At 44.8% G+C, this 22784-nt stretch overlaps 2 protein-coding genes across 2 annotated transcripts; both read left to right on the top strand.

The window, feature by feature from the left end:
* Positions 1 to 799: 799 nt before the first annotated feature.
* On the top strand, positions 800 to 9724 carry LOC128719605 (kinesin-like protein KIF12). The gene is made up of 11 exons (XM_053813232.1): positions 800 to 1257; positions 5746 to 5926; positions 6001 to 6222; positions 6291 to 6431; positions 7499 to 7640; positions 7805 to 8041; positions 8115 to 8233; positions 8294 to 8757; positions 8837 to 9076; positions 9139 to 9303; positions 9487 to 9724. Exons 1-11 carry the CDS (start codon positions 800 to 802, stop codon positions 9722 to 9724), a joined length of 2607 nt encoding a protein of 868 aa, XP_053669207.1.
* Positions 9725 to 12189: 2465 nt separating this feature from the next.
* On the top strand, positions 12190 to 18455 carry LOC128710370 (ubiquitin-like modifier-activating enzyme 1). Its single transcript, XM_053805423.1, has 6 exons — positions 12190 to 13083; positions 14936 to 15985; positions 16831 to 17082; positions 17195 to 17503; positions 17590 to 17975; positions 18041 to 18455. Exons 1-6 carry the CDS (start codon positions 12190 to 12192, stop codon positions 18453 to 18455), a joined length of 3306 nt encoding a protein of 1101 aa, XP_053661398.1.
* Positions 18456 to 22784: the final 4329 nt, after the last annotated feature.

Here is a 22784-nt window from a genome sequence, read left to right as displayed (position 1 = left end):
TCGTTACGGAACCACGGGAAGGTTGTAAATTGTGTCACTCCGTCTCTGTGGTGTGTCTCCGGTTTTTTGGGCATTGGGAGAGGTAATGATTGTACGTAAAGTGAAGCGGTTTTTTTTTTTCTATTGTGCTTGTTGTGTGGTGAGGATCGACCAATTCGTGACCGGATTCAATTTGTGTTTCCACGTCGTTCAAGATCCTTATCCTGTGCAATTTGAACTGATGGAATTCGGTATCGAATCATGAAGATGCAGCACACCTGTGGTCTATGTAGGTTACACTTGGAACGCCCTTTTATAGTCAAGAAACATGTCGGTGCTCAGTCCTTTCAGTCGTTGAACTATCGTGCCTTTGTGCGGGACCAAAACGATGGTCATTTTTGAAATGAATTATTAAGGTAGTGAAATAGGAATGGACCCCGTATGAAGTGATGATCGCGTAGAATCAGGTGCAACAATAAACGGTCAATGTGCTACGGAGGATGTTTCCGGGTGCCATGTTTGCGTACTTCACCCTTCCCCGGCGATGGTGCTACCGAAAACAGTTCATTAATGTTTGAGCATATGTGACCGTTTGAGAGTGACATGTAATCAACTCCCACGTGAAAGGCAAACAAATCTACAAATTAATGACAAACACACGCTAACAATCACATTAAACGGGGGCAGCGAGAGCCAACGGAGGTCACTGTGAGTTTTCGTTTCCTTTTTTTTTCATCCATTTGGTGGTGCTAGTGTGTGGTGAGGGAAACCCCTGACAGCAGCACGTAGCAGTATCGGCACACGGTTCGACAGGTTCACGATGGTGTACAAACCACCAGGCACCTCCACCTCAACGCGTGGTATCTCACCGCAGCGCCCGGTACAGTATCCAGCGAACCAGCGTGGTCGTAGGCGGGCGGTGGGACCGGGTGAGCCCTTTCACGCCACCACCCACAACAACAATACCCACACCGGTAACAGTGTGCGCAGCAAGCTAAACAATCATGTCGCACCGAGTGACCGTGGCAGTACGGGTGCATCCGGTGGCAGTGGTGGTATGAAGCGATCGAACAGTCTCAACAACAAGTATAACAGCACGGTGACAACGACGCAGACACGTCGCTCGAACAGCATCGAGCGGATGAACAATGGCAAGGTGTACCGTGGCCGCAGTCCGTTGCGAAATTCCACCTCGAACCTAAGCACGACGAGCGGTGCCATTGGCAGTAACGGTACCGCCCGCAACCAGCCGATACTGTTCCGTTCCAGAGGCAATGAGTAAGTAAAATTCCAAATGACTGGTGAAAATGATAAGCCGAGCACGGGTGGAGCCACGTTTCCACACAGTTTTGGCAGTTGCCGTGGCGTTGTTGTCGGAAAATGCTTTTGAAGGGCAAAAGGATTTTTCCTCGGCATTCATTACTATCGGTGCTGTGTTGAGGTTGTTTGGAGGCAAATTCCAAAGAAAACGAAAGCTCACAGCCGTCGTCTAATTTGGAGAGTTTCCTTGGCAGGAAGGTTGGAATTTATTAGTTTGGAAATGAATTCATTTTATAGCTATTGTGTTGTTGAAGCACGTTGCATGTTGTGGACCGGTTCTAAAATGTTCCTCTCTCTCTCTCTCTCTCTGTTCAGTTGGTTGATCTGTTATATAGCTCAGTAGTTAGTTAATTTTAGCAGACAAAGCTTTGTCGCATATCCTTTGTTTTATTTACTTGCTTAGCAGGCAACCTTTGAAGAAGTTCCTTAAACTGTACACGGTTTAAGCTTGAATGTCTGCGTCACTGTGTCCTATCTTCTTGGCGGCACACAAATCTCTAGATGTCTTAGTCTGTCATTTTTAGATCTATTTAACTTTAGTTTTGGTTTTTACTATTGGAAGTTTGTGAAGTTTATAAATAACTTATACAACATATCTTAAGAAAAATCCATCACTTCGTATCACTTCACAAGGTTTTGCATGTTACGCGAGTCAGAAGTAATTGGCACGCACAACTTGGATGGGAATTTTGTACGAGATTTGAGAATTACCGTCCTGAACTGGCCCTGAGTGATGACCTTGTATTCGTTGAGAATCGTCTTCATACAGAACCAAGCAAAAAGTCGATAGGATTCAATTCTTAGGATAGGAGTGTAGGAGTTCACAAAGTTGTGTCTAATAAACAGAATAAATTGTTCAAATTCCCGTGAATTCTAGTACACCGTCCTGCTGGAACACGTATTGCTCATCTCCGTAGACGTTTCGGAGACTGGAGGCAACACAAAAAATTAAGTGTAAAAGTACACCGTAATGAATGTGGTGATGTTTTTTTTTCAAACACCTCTTGGGTATAACCAAGAGGGGTGTCCGCGTTACTTCGAAGTTACTTTCGAAGCTTCATTCATACCGCATGCGACTTAGCTTATCCAGATGTCTTACCATCTGGAGAAATTCCAGAGAGTTAAACAGAAGTCCTGTGATGGTCACCCGACAGCAGACATAACTGCGAAGTGCAACAGCATCTAAAGATGAAGATCACCGGTAAAGGCCTTCGTTCCCTGATGGAGGATAAAGTAAACGGACAATTAGTGAAGAACTATCTGCACAAGATGGACATTGTTGTGCTGAAGTTAAACCGTGGTCGATCGGATCATAGTTCCAGGTAATCTCCCAGCAGAAGCTACTCATGCTGTCATTTCATTCAAAAAAATCATTTCGGGTTGATTAAGGCAAACGTTCTATCAAAGATCTCCAACTCGGCCAATGGCACTCTGAAGTGTTGGGTAGAAATTTTAAGAACAGAAACCTCAAATGGATGTGTTTGGCCTTTAATAAGGTTCTGCAAATCCACCCGATGGTTCCATTTAATATGGCATTTCACCAAGGTTTTCACCCGTGTCTCAGTACCCGTCTTCGAGTGATGTCGCAATGCTAACAAGCATACGACAGTCGAGGAAAAAGATAAATTAAATATTATAAAGTTACAATTCTTTACAGCTTAGATAGGTAAACTGTTCAACGACTTCAAAAGTGTCAATCTAAAAGTCAACCTGAGATATCCAACCAACTGTTCAATCCTCCCCAAATAGTAGATCCATAAGTAATCCTTTGATTAACAGATGGATTTTGAAACAAAACTGGATTGTCACATTTGTTGTCATGTGCCAGGTTGAAGGATGTACGTCAGGAAGAGGCACCGGGGATTGAAATGTCACTGACCTTGGTCATTACTGTTTGCACTAGCTGCTTCCGCAATGGGTCGTTGCAGTAGTTTTCAGTCTTGCGTGTGTACACATTTTAAAGAATCAACACGCAACTCACTCCACGTACATATTAACCCTATCTGGCTGGAAGGATCCTGCCCCACTAGGGCAGGGAATGTTTTATGTATGTACACGGTTGCTCTTTTAGCTCTCGCTCCGTGTAAGGCTCTACTTTTCCAACAGTTCCATCACCGTGTTTCGGTTGTTAGGGTTTTCGGTTCGGAAATATTGCATCTTTTAATCGTACTCCCAGAATGTTTCCCTCACCACCACCGTGACGCAGTTGTTATTAATGATTGTCCACTGTCTAACTGTGTTACCAGCGCGCTGTACTTGGCATTTGTAGCGTGCAACAGTGACATGATCATTACTCCATTTTTTTTTACCCTTTTGATCCTGTGGATTAGATAACGCCACATTCCCAACACATCATAAATAGGTCCATCAGAAAGATCACCTGATGTTAAATGCTCACGAAACGTGTCCACCATTGAACCATATATACGACATACGACCTACGGCCAAAGCGTAGAACAACCTTCATCCGTCGGACCGTTGGTCAGTGATGGGTAACGTTCACAAAAAAAATCAATAATTCCATCCGATAGGGGTCGTATCCTTCCGGTTGATGGCTTCTGAATTATGCTGTACCATTTATTCTACACTTTATAACCTTTGCTGGTACAGCATTCCTTTAGTATGTTAACTAGCAGCAATTGGAGGTTCGAGTTGGTGAGATAAGAAATAATTAATATGTCCTGGTACGGTACGGCGAAATGGCGTCTAATAAAAACAAAATTCTACCACTCACCCGAACACACAAAACTCCGCGAAGGCTAGGGGGCTAACGAAGGTCAAGAAAAGCCACCAACGTCACGGCATCTTCCCGGGGTCAATAGTCGCTTGGTCGAACTTGAAACACCGGTCGCCTTCGTACGGTTCCGCTGCTAGTTCCTTCCCATCCGTGTTAGTACGTCGTCTTCGCCGGTTGCGACTGGCCGAAGGATTTAAAGGGAGGTAGTCTTTCCCAACCCTAATTTACATTTTTCCGCTTACCGATGGGGGGGGGGGGGGGGAATGGATTTGTACCAGAAGGACGAACAGTACGGGTCTCTTGGGTGTCCTTCGCAAGCAAGTGCGAACGGCGCAAAACTTCGGTGGAAAACTTCTGTTTGTTCTGGCATCATGGCGTGACCATTAACACTGGTTAGTTGCGTTGTTCAGTGATTACGTTTGCTGTCAGCTTGGTGGAAAATTCTGGCATGATTTTTTATTGGGAACTTGCTATTTTTAGAGCATTAATTGTATGTTAAGTGAAGGTAAATGGAAACGGATATGGTATAAGTCTTTGAGCAATATTAGAAAATAGGATCCAAAAACAGTTCAAATACTTTGCCATCGGTTCATATTATCGTTGACAAATAAATCGCCATTCAGAGGACACGTAACCGATTACTTACATTACGATGTCTTTCACTTTTGCGCAATGAGTAATTTAAACTCGTTTGTTAGTATAACCTTGGCCTGTGTAGAAGTGCTTTCCCGCTTACTTCTTTCGTGCCGTGATTAAGATCCAATCAGTATACTCATAATCCTGCATAATACGTAATTCAAGGTACGGAATCGTTTCTATTTCGAACGTTGTGGCCAAAATATCGTACAAGGTTCAGCAATGTATCGATTTTTGTAAAGCTTCCAAATGGAAAATTTTAGTTGAAGGGTGGCACAATGATTTGTCCAGATGTCTTTCACTAGTGCCTCTACAACACACAGTGTCCACGAAGACATCCTTCCTTACGGTGAATGGACAATCCTTCGGAATATAATGCACAGAACAACAGTTAGCTGATAATGACGCATAGCTGATATCAGGATGAAGATCACAGCTGACAGCTGGACAACTGGCATCAAGATGAATCTTGCTAATCGAATTTTAACAGAGCTGTGTGAGTCACATTCCGTCCCTGACTCCGACTCCGAAATGACTCTGTATTGGCTAGGTCTCTAAAGCTTTACCAATCCCTAACAGTTACGCTTAGATTGCCGAGCATTGCTGATGAGAACCTTGAGGATTCAGTATTCTCATAGCAGTCGATCGATTGTGTAGAATTCTTGAAATATTATACGCAAAGAAGATGATAGACTGCTTGCAGCATTTGGGTGGATCCAGTGGCGAATCCAACGCTAGCAATGTGTAAAGCGAAACAATTGGATTAATACATCAAAGTTTTGGAAATTAACCTGCTCTTAAGCATTAAGTACTTGGATAGTGAGGATACTTGACAAACTTAAGCTATGTCAGGCATAACCGAAGGTTGTTAGTCCAAATTAGAAGATGGAGAATAAATACAGATTTGAGAATAAATGGTAAAATTGGAGTAAAATTGTTCAAAAATGTTCAAGGAATCATGCAAACCTCAATGTGAAATTGATACTTAGTTTTAATTTAAGAAGTTTAGTACATACAGATGTAGTAGAAGAACCAGACATACGCCTAATTTCCGTTCGGTTTCTATTCTACAGCATCGGTAGCATCGACAACCTAGATAACATCACACAGGCATCAACCGGAAGCAGCAATTCGATGCCAGGAACACCGGAAGATAACATCAATGTGGTGGTACGAGTGCGTCCGCTAAGCACCAAAGAGGCACGGCATGGTGATGAGATGGTGGTACAATTTCCTGGAAATGGCCAAATCTTGGTATGTTGAAACTTCGCCCTTTGTACTCAGGAAGGAACAGTGCTAATTATGAGAACCCAACAATCGCTCCACAGTGTGACGGAATTCCACTGAGTTCCGGTGCTGGTGGACAGAAGCCGAAGTTGTTTTCGTACAACGTGGTGTTCGAACCGGGTGCCTCACAGGATGACGTACTGCAGTACTCCGGCATAAAACGACTGATCGAGATGGCGATCGAAGGGTTTAGTTGTACTGCGTTTTGTTACGGCCAGACCGGTTCGGGCAAGACACATACACTTACTGGACCACCAGAGCTGGTAAGACTATTCGAAGCAATCACTCCCAAATGGTTTAATTTGACAGACGTATTTTTTCTTTGTTACAGTTTTATCACAAACCAGACCCAGCCCACGAGGATCACGGATTGGTGTTTCGCTCCTTTCTATATTTGTTCAAGCTGCTGCAGGAGCGTAAAGATACAAACTTTATCCTGAAGGCATCGTTCCTGGAGATCTATAACGAAAAGGTTAGCGGAATGAATGTTGCGTGTAGAATGTTTGTTTGCACCGATCACTACTCCGTACAGCCGTAATCAATTTAAATTGGGTATCGATCCGTGCATGCTCTTCGCTTGTGACACGATTTGCAAGCACGCAATACGGCGTACTTACTGTTGTAGTGTTCCGCAGCCATCGTTTTGACCGTCGCACACGTGCTATTCTTCAATGGGCATTAAAGTTTAAAATTTCATTTGCATTCGTTCAGCAAATTGCTAACCAAAAGGAAAGATTCTAAAGGCCACTGGAATCGGTGTGAAAGGTTTCCGGTAGGAATGGAATAGCTGGTGTAACGTGACTGATTTCGTAACACCGATTTAATTGAAACTATTGGAGTGTATTGAATTGAATGCTTCGCGGATTGTGATACTGCCTGCGGCGCAATTGCACCTGATCTGAGGCATAAAAGTGCCTTCGATAATGCACGATTTGTGTTCCAGCGAAAGCCGTAATCGTCTACCAGAGCAAACAAGCTGCTTCGGCTCGTACGGGGCTGGGGAGTATAAAAAATGGAATGAATAATTGGATCCTTGCATGACACAACACCACATTCTTTCTATGCTCACCGCCATGGCATCGGGCTGGAGCAATCTATATGCACCTCGCTCGACTACCTTGCGCTACTGCTGCAACACCGCCACCTGCACGGAATCGTTTTACTGCTGTTCCGCCGAGTAGCAACAGCGGTCAAACTGGCCTTGACTCTGGTTCATAATTCGAATGAGGTTCATAAATCGATCGTGGCTAGCAGGAAGGATTTTCGCATCATATGTGTGGGAACGCGGGTGTTATCTGTCGGTGAGAAGTCGGTACCATGGCATAGATAGGATGCGGTGGCAATTATCTTCACCGCCAACCTAACCTGTACGCAAGAAACGTAATGATTTATGCATGCTGTAAAATGATCGATTTTTCTCCAGTTCGCTCTAACGCCCGGACAAGAATTGAATTGAAATCTTTGAAGTGCAATAAGTTTTGGTGAAAAGTGGACAAAAAATTCTTTAAAAAACCAAATCTTTTGACTCCTCTATTCCAGGTGATAGACTTACTGAATCCTGGCACGGCAAGAAAGCCACTCGCCGTACGATGGTCCAAAAAGTCACGGGGCTTTTTTGTGGAGAATCTGTTCACCGTCGACTGTGAGGAGCTGGATGACTTGCTGGCGGTCCTGGAGGAAGGTACGTACGGCATCCAGCAAGTTTTGCTGACGCAAGCAGGTGGAATGAATAATTCTACCATCTCCGGAGGATGGGGGGTGGGAACTTCACGTTGAAATCGAACCAATTGATTGAATTGTCTTTTTATGGCCGCCTTCACGCGCTTGTCTCTCACCCGTTTGCAGGAATGCGAAACCGGCACGTTGGCTCTCACCTGATGAACGATTATTCCTCCCGCAGTCACACGATCCTGACGGTGCACATCACCTCCGAGCAGCAGGCTGAGGGTGGCGTATTCATTTCCAAGCAGGGCAAAATTAACTTTGTCGATCTAGCAGGCAGCGAGATGACGAAGAAAACGCACAGCGAGGGCAAAACGCTCGAGGAGGCTAACAACATCAACAAGAGTTTGATGGTTTTGGGTGGGTAGAGATGGGTTTTGGAAGCGAGGGACAAATTCTATTGCATTCGTTTCTTTGTTATGTTTGTTTGCAGGTTATTGTATTGCTTCTTTAAGTGACCCGAAGAAGCGAAATGGACACATACCGTATCGGGACAGCAAGCTAACCAAACTGCTGGCGGACAGTCTGGCAGGAAATGGAGTTACCTTGATGGTAAGCAGTGGAAGATTTCATCAACTAGATTATACTACGGCGCTGGTCATCTATTTGCAGATCGCCTGCATTTCGCCGGCCCATTCGAATGTGACCGAAACGGTGAACACGTTGCGTTATGCGGCACGTGCAAAACGCATCCGCACAAAACCTATCATCGTGATGGACCCACGAGAAGCTCTCATACTGAGCTTGAAGCGAGAAATTGGCGCACTCCAGGTAGAAAATGAACATCTCAGGACGGCGCTCAATCTCCAGACCGAAGCGCAGGACATTAACAGTCAGGTGGATTTGTTGGAGCGTAGACCGGTACCACGCACTCCACCTAAGGTAGACCTTGAAAAGCTAACCGATATGGAGGGCAACGAGTTGAAGGAACTGGTGAAGGTATACATTATGGAAAACCAAGCGCTGCGGCAGGAGAACGCAGAACTGTACTCGACGCGGGAAATGATCATCCGCGATCAGGAGCTAGTGTGTCGGGAGAACGAGCGATTACTCAAAAAGTTGGAGGATGTAAATTCGTGAGTATTCTGAGGGAATCGCTAAAAGCTGTATATTTTCTTTCCATTGTGATCAAGCATATTCTTTACCATTCCGTAGAGTTTGCTGCCGTTCACCGATTATACCAGCTCGGCCGACATTTTCTGCCGAAATGCTGAATTTATCTGCGGCAAGCGGTGACGTGGAGGTTTCAAACATTTGGCGCAATCCGCTCAGCTCTAGCGCCGACAGTATGAATCGCTACCGGAACGAATCGCTGGACGGACGTGTGTCGGCAAATGAGAATAAAATCCCGGAGCTGCTGCAAAAGGAACTGGACAAACGTCGGATCGGCGATAGGTACGTGTGGATGAACGGATCTTTAGCGGGGTTGTACGTGAATGGTATATTTTTGATTGCAGCATTACCACCATTGCTAACAACTTGAAGCGCAACAATTCGTGGGACAACACAAATCGTGCGAATGGAACGGTGAACGGTGTAAAATTGGCCTCCCGCAAAGGTTCGGCAGACAGCCGCCATTCCGACCCAAGCCAGGCAATGTCGAGTCAGACAAGAATTATAGAGTAAGTTGCCGATTGTTTCCAGACGGACGTGAGTGGAGACTATTTCTTACAGAAGACCGTTGATAACAGCTACCTCACGTATTTGGAACACGCAAGCAAAATAGCAACGGAAGAATTGGGTTTTGCTGACGTGAAGATGGCTACAGTGAATATTGACGATTGTCTTACTGTTTCTAATCGTAGCCTCACGCAATTGTCCTATCAGACGGCACGCTCTAGTGCCGCGTCTCAACCACCCTGGAGGCGTTCCGCACAAAGGGCGGCAAGTGCACAAAAACCAGCAACGCCACTGTTTGTCCGGAAAGAGACGAATCTGCTCGCTAAGAGCAAATCGACCGATGAGGGGCTTCTGCCATTGAGGCGGAACGTGTTCGGTAGTCTAGTGTCGCTTGATGCCGAAAGCAACATTTCGCCTTTGTGAAGCAGGTAGCTGAAGCGAACTGTTTTCGTACGCCGTTGCTCTCTCGTAATCCTTGTCCGGTTGCGCAATTACTGTACGTACGTAGTATGCCTGATAGATGCATGGTGCATGTACAACTGTGATCGTCTGGTTACAACTTTGTCCCGCTCTGCGCGGAACTGTTGTGTACTTTTTATTTTGTTAACCATCATAAAAACAAGCTTGATAGAGAATTATTATTGCACGTTTTGCGCCTAGAATGCGTACGAAACACAGCTGCACCAACCATGTAACGAATGTTCCCTGTTCTTTCTCTTTGCAGCATGATTAGCTAAAGGAATGAAGGACTCTTAGCATCAATCAGCAACTGGAGAACTGGAAAATACATCGGGAAGGGAAATCATGTGATAAAGTACTGAAGCGCAGGGATTTAAAAGTATGGTCAAAAGACACAGTGCAATTGCCGCCACATTATAACAATGAAAATCATGCTACTTTGGATACGCCACCTTTGTGTGCGGTGAAATAAATAATTGAATTATAGAATTTTAACTGTACTTTCGTAGCGTTTCTATTGGGAATGGCTGGTAAGGCCTTTCGCTCAACCCCTCCACGGTTCCAGGATCGTTCGTTTCCTACCGGGGACTAAAGCAAGGTGACGGACTCTTCTGTTTGCTCTTCCAGTTCCTTAGCTTCGTGGTATACGTGCGGAGCATACACCTGACTGAAACGTGTCCAGGCCCAGGACTAGACCAGTGTGCTATGGCCAGCACTACATTAAACTGTATTGTGTATTTGGGAGCTGTTTGTAAGAGAATTCGAAAGAAGAATGCATTTCATACATTTAATGCAATTTATCTCTTTTGCAAACGGTCATTTGAAACAGTGGTGCTTTCTCACCATCGCTGTCAAATCGAACGGAAGAGCCGCCAGTGGTGAACAAACACCGATACACAACCGGCTAAAAAGGCGGCCATTTCGTGCCCAGAACTGTAAACAAAAAAATATTCAGCCGCCCATACGGGCTGTCACTGTTCGCCTTCAGCATCGAAGCCGCTTCTCTAGCCGTCGTCGATTGCAGTCATTGCTGTGAATTGAAGTATAATTTTTGCACACTTTTCCTCGGTGCACAAGCCCAAACAGCATCGGAATCAGCTTGCTGAAACGCAAAGTGGTAGAGTGCAAATAAAGTCTAGTGCTGAAACGTGTGCGTGTGTGTACATCGTGTGTGACCACCGCACAGCAACCGATGTCTGACGATATTGCATTGATAGGGTTGAACGTAAAGTTGCAGTGCAGCACTGAAGACAAGTAAGTGTTCCGCGACGCGAAGAGAAGCGGATGTGAAGAACGAATGCATTTAAATTCGTTTGCATATTCTCACAGTAGTCAGCAGAGTTTTTAGCATTAGGTTTTAGCATTCATAGCCAGCTTGCCTGTATCATTTGCCCTGTGGTTTTTGGGTGAGTGTGTAACTGCGTTTGTGTGTAGGGAATTCAGGGGACTGGAATTGAAGAACAGTGACATTCTATTTTCCAACACGTAAGTTATTACATTCCCATATGGATGCTATTACAATGTGAGTGTAGGTGGAGATTGCAACCATTCATTTACGTTGCATTTTTCCCAAGAGATGATCTAGAACAGGGAAGAAATGAACTGTGACGTTTAAACATGGTCAAATGATGCCGGCAGCAGCTTCAATCAAAGAAAGCCATTGCAAATTTGTGGTACCACTGTTGGCAGGGGGCATTTTTTGAGAAAATAAGCCGGCGTCAGCAGAATGTTCGAAACCTGCTAGGACAAGTATGATAGGAACGGTTGCCACTTTGAATAGGTGTAGTGTTACGATGCAGAATTAAATCAGCGCAGAGAGCAAAATGAATTTACAATAGATTTATGATCGTATCGGGGAAGAAGCAACGCGTAGTTTCTAAAGCGGTGTTTTGCGATTTCGCTTGTGCATGTGTGTGAGTGTCAATTGCAGCCGCCGCCGCCGTCTGCTGTTGTACTGCAACACACACAGCTGCAGGACGAACTTCATGTTCAGTGTCTTCTCCGCGAAGCGCATAGTTTTACTCGTGACAATTTCGGTGATGACGGCGTGTTTTAATGTAGCGAAACGCTTTTTTTGCTTACATTTTCTTCGCAGCAATTGTAGCTAGAACGATCGAAGCAGCAAAGCAACCGTACACGAGGGTGTGATAGAAAGGATAGCTTCTTCGGGCTGCTAGATTCGAGCGCGGTGTTGGAACAATATCTCCAGCACGAGTTTTTGCGGTTGGCTGGGAAACTCGATTTGTTAACCTCAATCATCTTTTTGTGGAAAAGGACGCTGTGTGAGCTTTACCACCCGGCAGGTATTAAAGGGCGAAAGCGAAACGCAAGGGACCGTTCGGAAAGCCAAGGAGCTAAAGCAACCATCTCCAGTCTACCACCTCCTCCTTCACCTCCGTCTTCGTCACGGACGCACCCGGTTTGGCTTAATGTCTAGTGGTGAGTTTCGTGACAGCTTCGTCGATCCCCCAGCCGCCAAAAAGCGGAAGCTGCCATCGCCGACGCCGTCGCTGACACAGCCGCCCGAGCAGCAGCACGAGCAGCCGCCGCATTCGTCATCGCCTGCGATAGAGCGCTCTGCACCATCATCGGCCGCAGCCGCTGCAGTAGTAGTAATGGCGACGTCCAATAACAATGGCTCCGCTCCCGTGCCGTCCGTGGAGAACAATTCCGGCGGTGGTGTTGCTGGCGCTGGCGGTGCCCAGGAAATCGACGAGGGCCTGTACTCGCGCCAGCTCTACGTGCTCGGCCATGACGCGATGCGTCGAATGGCCCGTTCGGATGTGCTGATCTCCGGACTGGGTGGGCTCGGTGTTGAGGTAGCGAAGAACGTGATACTCGGCGGTGTGAAATCTGTCACCCTGCATGACACGGCGGTTTGCACGGTTGGCGACCTGTCGTCGCAGTTCTACCTGACCTCGGACGATGTGGCCAAGGAGCGAAATCGTGCGGACGCAAGCTGCCGCCAGCTCTCCGAACTCAACCATTACGTACCGACGGTGGCGTACACGGGCGAACTGACCGAAGAGTTTCTGCAGAAGTTCCGGGTCGTGGTGCTGACGCAGACCTCGCCCGCTGAACAACGGCGCGTTGCGGAGATTACGCATCGGCACAACATCGCCCTGATTGTGGCAGATACGCGCGGCCTGTTCGCTCAGGTTTTCTGCGACTTTGGGGTCGATTTTACCGTGTACGACCAGAATGGGGCAACTCTCAGCTCGGCCATGGTGGCCAGCATTACTAACGATATCGAAAGTGTCGTTACGTGCGTCGACGAAACACGCCACGGTTTCGAGGATGGCGATTATGTTACCTTCACGGAGGTAAGTATCCCCCTTCAGTGGGGCGTGTGTACGTGTGTGTGTGTGTGCGCGTGTGTGACAACTGGAAAGGGGGGAACCAAAGAAGATTAGGTGTATATATGTGTGCGTGCGTATTTATGTGAGCAAAATGGGATGTAGGAATGGGTTTAATTTTAGGATGCAAAAACACGCACGGAATTGTGAGAAATGTATTGTGTGACCATTGTGAGATGCGCTGATAATGCATAAAAGTATCCCATTGGAATGCCTTGCCCACCCACGGTTTCTGAATACGCAATGACGTGAAATTGATTCGCGGTGTGCGTGCGTGCATGCGTTCGTGTATGGCTTGTATGTTGGCTGGGATGGTGAAATTTGGCCGAGGGAGTAAAATGAGCGCACTCTCGAAATGAATCTTTTCTCCGTGCGTGCGTGACTGTGTGTGTGTGTGTGCGTGCCTATCCAGGGGTGGCCGAAAAGCGCGCGCGTATGTGTGTTTGTGTGTGGGCACGCTGTTGCTGTATGTGTGTATGTGTCAGCTCAGTTTCTTTACTATCGTTGCGGGCGAATGAATGGTTACTATTTCGGGGTTTTTTGATGGAATCGAAGGATGTTATGAGTCATAATTCAAGTTGAGATTTCCATATCACCTTTGCTTCCTTTTCGAAAGAATCGTGTTTGAAAATGGGTTAGAAAAATAAGATTAGATTACTAATAAGAAACTTCCTTCCACTGTATGGGGATTGTATCTTCACGATTTGTTGTTAAATGGGTAAAAGATGCACCATGAATTGTGCATTTGCCGAAACTATTCAATCTAACCGCGATGGTTTGAACCACGTTTACTACCGCCTTGTTTTTGCTGCCAAAAGCCAGCAGCTCTTTGTTGTTGAAATTTCCTTGTTTCACGCGTCGCATCATCATCTGACATCATCATCATTATCGTCATTACGAGACATACAATTGGTGTGTAAATGGCATGAGTCGGGCGGAGGATGCGTAACCTGTGTGTGTTTTTTTTAATCCTGTCTGCTGCAGATCGGTGCACATTTCATTTTCTTTGTCCGATTCGGCTTTGTGCAATCGATCGTGGGTAAACATGTTTGTTATAGAAAATAAAACAGTCGTCGATGAATGTTTTTCCTACGATAAATGCGATAAGTGTAAAATTGTAAACGATAATGTGTTGACAATTATTGTTGTAAAATGTTTCGAAAAAGTTGCAGATACATCGTTTTCCCATATTCAATTTACGTCAGTTTGATATGTATCGACCCATAGCAACGCCACTCAAAGTTTGCTTACTCTGTTAGGACGGTTGCTAACACTGCGGGTTAATCGATCGTTTTTATTTTACTTGAGTAGCATTTATTCCCTATGTTTGTTGTTGGGTATATCTTTTGACAGCTTAATCTAGTTTGCTCTGCAATTATTAATTAAATTGCTTTGGGTCAGCGCATTGGGGGAGTAATGAGAAAATAAATCAATCATTGGGGAAATACGGGTTATACGTTACCTATATTCTATTATAGGATGGTCCATTATAGGTAAATTTAATTATAACTAATCGATACCCGGTTGTTAGACGAGTGGAAATTGTCGTTGCGGCACACACGCCTTTTGACGTGTCACGCCAATTAATCAGATTTTTTCATGTTGGGATCAATTGTATGCATTAAAAAAAAACTACTTGATTACAGTTCTAGCTATATGATTAATGTTCATATTGCTTTCAGAATCAAATGTATTACACTAATATGTCATGTGCTGTAGAGTTTTAGTTCTTGGTTTATTTACGTTTGTTTTGAAGTTTAATGTAATCTTCGAATACTAATCAAAACTCCTTTCTCATATGTACTTCTTCCTTTCGTAGGTTCAAGGTATGACGGAGCTGAACGGAATGGCGCCGATGAAGATCAAGGTGCTTGGACCGTACACTTTCAGCATCGGTGATACGAGTAAGCTGAGTCCGTATTTGCGCGGTGGTATCGCAGCGCAGGTTAAAATGTCCAAGCAGATGAGCTTCAAATCGTTGGCCGAGGCGGAGAACGCTCCCGAGTTCATTATGACCGATTTTGGGAAGTGGGACCATTCGACCAACACGCAGATCGCTTTCACCGTACTGGGTCGCTACCAGGAGCAGCATGGACGTTTACCCCGTCCCTGGAACTCGGCAGATGCGACGGAATTCGTGGAAATGTGTCGTAAGCGTGCAAAGGAGTTATCGATCGAGGAGCTGAACGAGTCCATGTTGACCAAATTCGCGCAGGTTTGCGCTGGTGATTTGTGCCCGATGAACGGAGCGATTGGTGGCATTACTGCGCAGGAAGTGATGAAAGCTTGCACGGGCAAATTCACACCGATTTGTCAGTACTTGTGCTACGATGCGATTGAGTGCCTGCAGGAGGCTGACCTAACGGAGGAAGAATGCGCTCCGACGGGATCACGATATGACGGACAAATTGCTGTCTTTGGTCGTAAATTCCAGGACGTGCTGGGTCAGCTGAAGTACTTCATCGTCGGTGCCGGTGCTATCGGTTGTGAGCTGTTGAAGAACTTCGCCATGATCGGGGTCGCGTCCAAGGGCGATGGCGAGATCATTGTGACCGATATGGATCTGATCGAAAAGAGCAATCTTAATCGTCAGTTCCTGTTCCGACCGCACGATGTTCAGCAGCCGAAATCGCGTGTCGCCGCCCAGGCAGTCAAGCGTATGAATGGTGACATTAAGGTGACATCGCACGAGAACCGTGTTGGGCCGGAAACGGAGCGATTCTACGATGATACGTTCTTTAACCGGTTGGATGGTGTTGCAAATGCTCTGGACAATATTGACGCACGTATCTACATGGACCGTCGCTGTGTGTACTACCGCAAGCCATTGTTGGAATCGGGAACACTCGGAACACTCGGCAACATTCAGGTGAGGCTACGTTCTTTTTAGCGTGAGGTTCATGCGTATAAATATAAATGGATGGAAGCTTTTTGGCAAATTTAGTCAGTAGCACAGTAAAGCAGACACGGCAAACATTTTAAACCTGTCCCCTATTAGATGCCAAATTAACACACATTTTAGGTCATCTCTAAAAGACAGGAAAAAAAGATATTATCGATAAAGATTGTTTGAAGCTTAAATATTTTTTATAACATATTTTATAACGTTGATAATACAAAGAAACGTATGAATAGATTAGGATCGAATATAAAGATGATAAAAAATAACCTGTTTTCCATGGGATACCGGATTGATCTATGTCCGGAAGTTCACAATTATGACAGGAAAAGAAATTTAATCAACCCAAAATCATTCTTTGTTTATATCATGACAGTATGTGCATTTAATGGTTGATAAAACATTGCGTTTTGACAAAAAAGGACCAAGCGTTATGGAAATTAATTGATTGCTGATCTTCTAAGAGATTCCTATCTTCTATAGAAAATCCTATATTTGCTATAGAAATAGATTATCAAATAAAAAAAAAAGATTGGGATCGAATGTAAAGACGATAGTCAACCTGTTTTCCATGGGATACTGAATTTATAATTGTTCAGAAGTCCACTATTATGGCAGGAAAAGAAATTTGATCAACCTAAATCATTCAATCATTTCTTATTTAATGGAAGTTTGAATAATAAATAGTTGAATAGACATTGCATTGTAGATAAAAAAATGAAAAATGGTTCATTGAAATTAAATTCATTCAAATAATCTCCATTAGGGCTAGTGGTAATTGTTTAATGTTTTTATTGGTGCTTTTTTATTTCCAGGTGGTAGTACCGTTTTTGACGGAATCTTACAGCTCTTCGCAGGATCCGCCGGAAAAGTCGATTCCGATCTGCACACTGAAGAACTTCCCGAACGCGATCGAACACACATTGCAATGGGCACGAGACACGTTTGAGGGTATTTTTAAGCAGGTCGCCGAAAATGCTGCTCAGTACATCACAGATCCTACCTTTATTGAGCGCACGCTAAAGCTGCCCGGCGTCCAACCACTCGAGGCACTCGAATCTGTTAAGGTAATGTAGTAGTATATTGTCATAGTATTATAATCGGTTAAGTTAATATAGTTAAACGTAGCACAGATTGTTTAAATGTTGGCAAATAACCATTACTGAATTTCCCTTGCAGAAAGCACTCATTGACGATAGACCGAAATCGATTGAAGACTGCGTAAAATGGGCCCGTATGTACTTCGAGGAGCAGTACTCGAATCAAATCCGCCAGCTGCTCTTTAATTTCCCGCCCGATCAGACGAGCTCCACCGGGCAACCGTTCTGGTCCGGACCGAAACGTCTACCAGAGGCTATCACTTTCGATCCGGAAAACCCATTGCACCTGGATTACATATTCGCGGCGGCCAATTTGAAGGCAGAGGTGTACGGCATTCCACAGCAACGTAACCGGGATGTCATCAGAAAGATAGCGGTGGCCATTGAGGTGAGTGTTGTTTGTGCCAAACGCGGAGGCCAATTGTTGAGGAGGTATTAATTGATTAACTGATTCCTCCTTTCGTGCTCTCATAGGTGCCGAAGTTCACACCACGTTCCGGTGTCAAAATTGCTGTGACGGATTCTGCACTGCAGGCAGAAGAGAATGGAGGTGGCGGCGGTGGTATGGGTGGTGAAGATCTCGATCCTGACCGTATCAGCCGGCTGCAGAACGAGCTGGCTGCACTGGGCAAGCCCGATTTTAGGATCACACCGCTGGAGTTCGAAAAGGACGACGATAACAATCTGCACATGGACTTTATTGTGGCGGCATCGAATTTGCGCGCAGCCAACTACAGAATCCCGCCAGCAGATCGTCACAAGTCGAAGCTGATCGCGGGCAAAATTATGCCGGCCATTGCTACCACCACGTCGCTTGTTGCCGGATGCGTTTCATTGGAGCTTTATAAACTGGCTCAAGGGTAAGAAAAAAAAAACACGTTCAGAGAGTAAACATTTTACGGTCATTGGTTTCTTTCGGTTGCAGTTTTAACACGCTGGAACGCTTCAAGAACGGTTTCCTGAACCTGGCACTGCCCTTCTTTACCTTCTCCGAACCGATCCAGGCGAAAAAGTCGACCTACTACGACAAAGAGTGGACGCTGTGGGACCGGTTCGAGGTGAAGGGCGAGCTAACGCTGCAGGAATTCCTCGACTATTTCGATAGGGAGCACAAGCTTAAGATTACGATGCTGTCCCAGGGCGTCTGTATGCTGTACGCGTTCTTCATGACCAAGCAGAAGCAGCAGGAACGTCTGAACCTGCCAATGTCCGAGGTCGTGCGGAAGGTATCGAAGAAGAGTATTGAGCCGCATGTACGTGCGCTCGTGTTTGAGATCTGCTGTAACGACGAGGCCGGCGAGGATGTGGAGGTGCCGTACGTGCGCTACGTGTTGCCTTGAATATTCGTAACCCCTTGCTGAAGATAGAACGGCGCAATAGAGGAATAGGGGTGGGGCTGCAGGAGGTTTCGATTATGAATTAATGTTTGCCGATACCGGTAAGGAGGAAGAAAGAAAGAGTTAGGGAGGGAGGAACGAGAGGTATGAGGTATTCGTATAGGAAGATTACTAGAGGTGGGGATCACACTCGGCAAATGCAGTGCGTGGAAAATAGCTGAATAAGATCAATGTTTTATAATGCCACATCTGGACCGACGGAATGACGCAATTTAAATATCTTCGACTGTGCATAACATATATTATCCAACAACTCCCATATATTCGTGGATGTGTGCATGAATGCAAGCAGTAATGAGCCGCGTCTCTGCTGCATTGTGTGTAAGCATTTTTGTTGCTACTGGTCATCATGGGTAGCACATCACATTAGTACATCAGTTGTTCTCCGTTGCTAGAGAGGAAATTAAGATGTGTTGTTAGGCACGTTCTATAGGTCTTCGATACCGCCTGTTTCTCTTTTCCCTTTCTTTTACGATGGGTATCACTTAGTATTTATTTTTCATCAATATTCCTACGCGTGCACACCCCCTCCTTTATTGACGGTGAAGCCGTGGCTTGTGTGCGATTTGCACAATGGCTGATCTCTGATCGCGAACGAAACAAAAACGAAAAAGAACTAGCGAAGGTATTGAATCAGAAGCACGAAAGATGGAAACACAATCGTTTGTCTAGGGAGGGAAGGGTACGGTAATTATACAGCCGGATCGAACGGAAAGCATAATAAAAGCATAGCTTTTTTAACAAAATGTTTGTTTTTACGTACTTGAATGTTTGCCGTAAATGAGGAAAAATAGTAAAACGTGGTGCAAAGGGAAAGCAAAATCAGCACGCGTGGCAGGAAGTTTGTAATGAGAAGATCAACTGTTTGACCGTGGTGTGTGTCGTTGTCATCGTAGGTTGAACCACATAATATGGTAGCTAATAAATTGTAGCCGTCTTTAGTACAGGGAAAAGCAGCGACCTCTGTTGTTCGTGACGCGAAGCAAAAAGTGTGCACGGAAAAATAATCAAGGAGCTCTTCGGTGTGAAAATGATTTAATTTTATAATATAGTGTGATGGGACTTGCGTTTCTCTATTGCATGCCAGGACGCGTACGTTCAATTTTATATGTTGTTCTTTGAAGAGGGTAATGGTCAATGAACGCATTACGGTACGTCTTCGTTCGAGTAGTAACTGCAACCCCCCGTATTCGTTTGGATTGAGCAATTAATGAAGATAAATGCCGAAAAAGCGTAGTAGATTCCTTAATAGCGTGATGTAATATGAATAGTACCAGGATGCAGGAGCAAAACATGAGTGGAGAGATTGGTAGATCGTTTCGTAGCTGGTTGTGTTACTCCTAATAATAAGAAATGGCCATAGTTGGCGCGATTACATGGCTTAGCAAAGGGGACACATTTAATTTGCATCCGTTTGCCTCCTTTGGGATGGTTCATACCGGCAGAATAAATTTTGTTCTGCTACCTTTTCATCCGCCAAATCCGTTACTACTTGGGTTCGCCTCTGCATTGTGCATATCCTTTTAGTGGTTGCGGAATGATTGTAGTGTACGGTACAACGGGACATTGTAGTGTATAAGCGAGGAAAGCGGAAAGATGAATTTCACTCGTTGTTTAGATCGATCTTACGGAACCGGAACGGAAAGAAATAAAAGGGGAGGCAAACAAAACACTAACTTAGCTGAAAGGATAAGATATCTATTTCTATAATCTCTGATGTAGCAGTGACGAAAACTATGGTCGGATGGATTGCGTGAAATAAATTCATTATATTTGAAATTGAAGGCTAATACCTACTGAAAACCGATTCTGGTATGTTTCGAAAGATGCTGTATAAGTAGGCTAAAGGCTACTCTTTATGGATATACCGAACATGCCCCGTTAATCCCATTCACATTCACATCAACTTTACGCACAAGCAGCTTACATCTCGGAGAAAGACTCCGTTAAGGGGATAGTACTCTCTGCAAGTTTTCAAAAATGGTTAAAAATAAAACCAGAAACATATCTATTTTGTTCTAGCTCCTACGGTGCGGTCTCTAATTGTGATCAACAGGTTGCCCAGGGTAGGTGCCACATGGCGTATCACATGCCACCGAATGAAGATACAAAGAATTACCTTTATAGTCGCACATGTTTTCTACTCTTGTCTAACGCTTATTTTATTATTTTTTGTTTTACAAAAAAATCCCCAAATGTTTCCTTATTTTTTTAGGTTGCCCTAGTGTACATAGTTTCTATAGTGTAGTTCCCCCTTAATTTGTATCGGTTGGGTGATATTGAATAGTAATTGATTCTCATTTGCTCTGCTTATTGCGGAGTAGCTTTACTAAGTTGGAACGCAAATGAGCAAAATTGTTTTGGGCTGCAGCATCACGCCACAGCTTTGTTTATGCATTTGTGAAGAAAAGTGGGAAGGGGTCGCGATTGTAGTTGTGCTGGGGTGTGTTCGTTCCGCAGCTGCAAACTGATCGGCAACAAGTAGCATGAATCATATTCAGTTCTGCTTCATCAGCGCGAGTGGATCGATCGGCTGACTGGTGCTAGGCAGTGGATTTCTCAGTGTCACTACATCCCACACATTCCGTCAAAGGATTGTTTGAAAGTGTCGTGTCGTGCGTGTGTGGTACATTGCTGGTCATCAGCAAATATCTTGAGCGATTGATCAATCAAATGTGCCATTGTGATTTGAAACTTCTGTCCTGGCGCTCTGTTGCGGTCGTTAACAATCATCAATGTTGATTTCCAGCAGCAATTGGATAAGGCGGTAACAATAGTTGGGAGTGTGTTAAAAGCTTGCGGCTGAAGAGTGTGTGCGATGGCTTTACATGGAGAGGTCATAAATCAATCAACCATCAACCTGTAACCAATTAGTGTCGTTAATGACAGAGATGAAGGCAATACTGTGTTTTGCTGCCTGCGGGTGTTGGTGTTACCGTCCGTCCGATAACGCGTTCTGTGGCACAGGAGTGCAGTGATTAATCGACTTTTCGTTGGATCGTTATTGTTGTTTTTAACTGATTAGATATTGCGATTATCTGGTAACTGATTCGTGTACGAAATACTGATAACGTATAATTGACTAAGCAACTTATTCGATTAGCGAATAATGTTTACATTAACGATCTTGCGCCAGAAGTGGAAGAATGATGCAAGATCGTACGCGCAACAATGTTGCACAAAGTATGAGATGTTTGTAAATCCCTTTCCGTGAAGTTAAAAGGTAGAACCGTACAATAATAGTAATCGTTTGCTTTCCTTTGCCTCGAGTTTAATGTTTGCCATAGCACGGCACAATCGTGGCCTTTGCCTTTTTCCATGTTCTTGATCGTTTGCGATCGATTTTTTATAATTGGTTTCGCATCAGACGTTCAGTGGAAGTCTGCTTTCTGTAAGCACAAGACATCATCGTGTAGAAGGTAATGATGACTTTGTTTTTTTTCCCGAGAAAGCGTATGGTACTACGGCAATACCTTTTCAAACAAGGGTTTGTGTACAGGGTTCCTGAGAAATAAACTCTGTCGTGCGCCGTGTCGTGGTCCCTGTCGTACGCCGCTACCAATACAACGCCGGTCCCAAATAATTCATAGGTTGAATCAAATACTGGAATGCTGGAAATGCGTAAAAGCAATCGTAGATCTTTCTTTTTGATATCTTGACATGATGGAATTAGCCGTAGTTGAAGATCGACATCCTAGAATCTGTAAATAAATTTCGGATAAGCACCAGATTTATTAATATTATCACTTCCTATTACTTTGCAGTTCACTTTACCATCTGCCACAACTAGCATGAAATAGGGAAACATTACCCTATTGCCGATCGAGTGTAAGCCAGCTCCCGGCGAGGGGAATTGACGTGTCATGCTCAATCTGTTCCTGATAAGCGCATAAAATAATGCACAAACTAATTTCCCTATCAGGCGGAACCCAAACACACAACCCCAACATCAACCACTAGCACTAGCTTATCTTAAATGTCGGGGTGCCATAAACATAAAGGCATTTGCGGCTACTCCGGGCACACCCAGCGACTTTTTGCGGAGTTCCAGAATAGGCGCAACCTTGTCAATAAAATCACAGCCACCCCGTGGTTCCCTGAGTCATCCGGTGTGTTGGATGGGACGTTGAAGTCGGTCTGTCGGGAAGCGAATGGGTCGATATCGCACGATAAGACTAAAGCTTCTTGGGTAGATTGTGGTCCAATTTTGGTGTGTGAGTGTGTTAGGACCCCTTGCAGATGGTACACACTTTTGGCACGATGTCTGCGTCA

The sequence above is a fragment of the Anopheles marshallii genome, chromosome 2, assembly GCF_943734725.1.
Source record: "Anopheles marshallii chromosome 2, idAnoMarsDA_429_01, whole genome shotgun sequence".
NCBI classification, from domain to species: domain Eukaryota; kingdom Metazoa; phylum Arthropoda; class Insecta; order Diptera; family Culicidae; genus Anopheles; species Anopheles marshallii.
The sequence above is the reverse complement of the archived record's forward strand: the minus strand, read 5'-3'. Positions and strand labels throughout refer to the sequence as shown.

Bases quoted from the DNA above. Each gene is read 5' to 3' on its own strand.
- LOC128710370 (XM_053805423.1), top strand. From the start codon at position 12,190: ATGTCTAGTGGTGAGTTTCGTGACAGCTTCGTCGATCCCCCAGCCGCC. The intron at 15,986-16,830 runs GTGAGGCTACGT...TTTTATTTCCAG, and splicing joins GAACACTCGGCAACATTCAG to GTGGTAGTACCGTTTTTGAC. The intron at 17,083-17,194 runs GTAATGTAGTAG...TTTCCCTTGCAG, and splicing joins AGGCACTCGAATCTGTTAAG to AAAGCACTCATTGACGATAG.
- LOC128719605 (XM_053813232.1), top strand. From the start codon at position 800: ATGGTGTACAAACCACCAGGCACCTCCACCTCAACGCGTGGTATCTCA. The intron at 6,432-7,498 runs GTTAGCGGAATG...CCTCTATTCCAG, and splicing joins TGGAGATCTATAACGAAAAG to GTGATAGACTTACTGAATCC. The intron at 8,042-8,114 runs GTGGGTAGAGAT...GTTTGTTTGCAG, and splicing joins CAAGAGTTTGATGGTTTTGG to GTTATTGTATTGCTTCTTTA.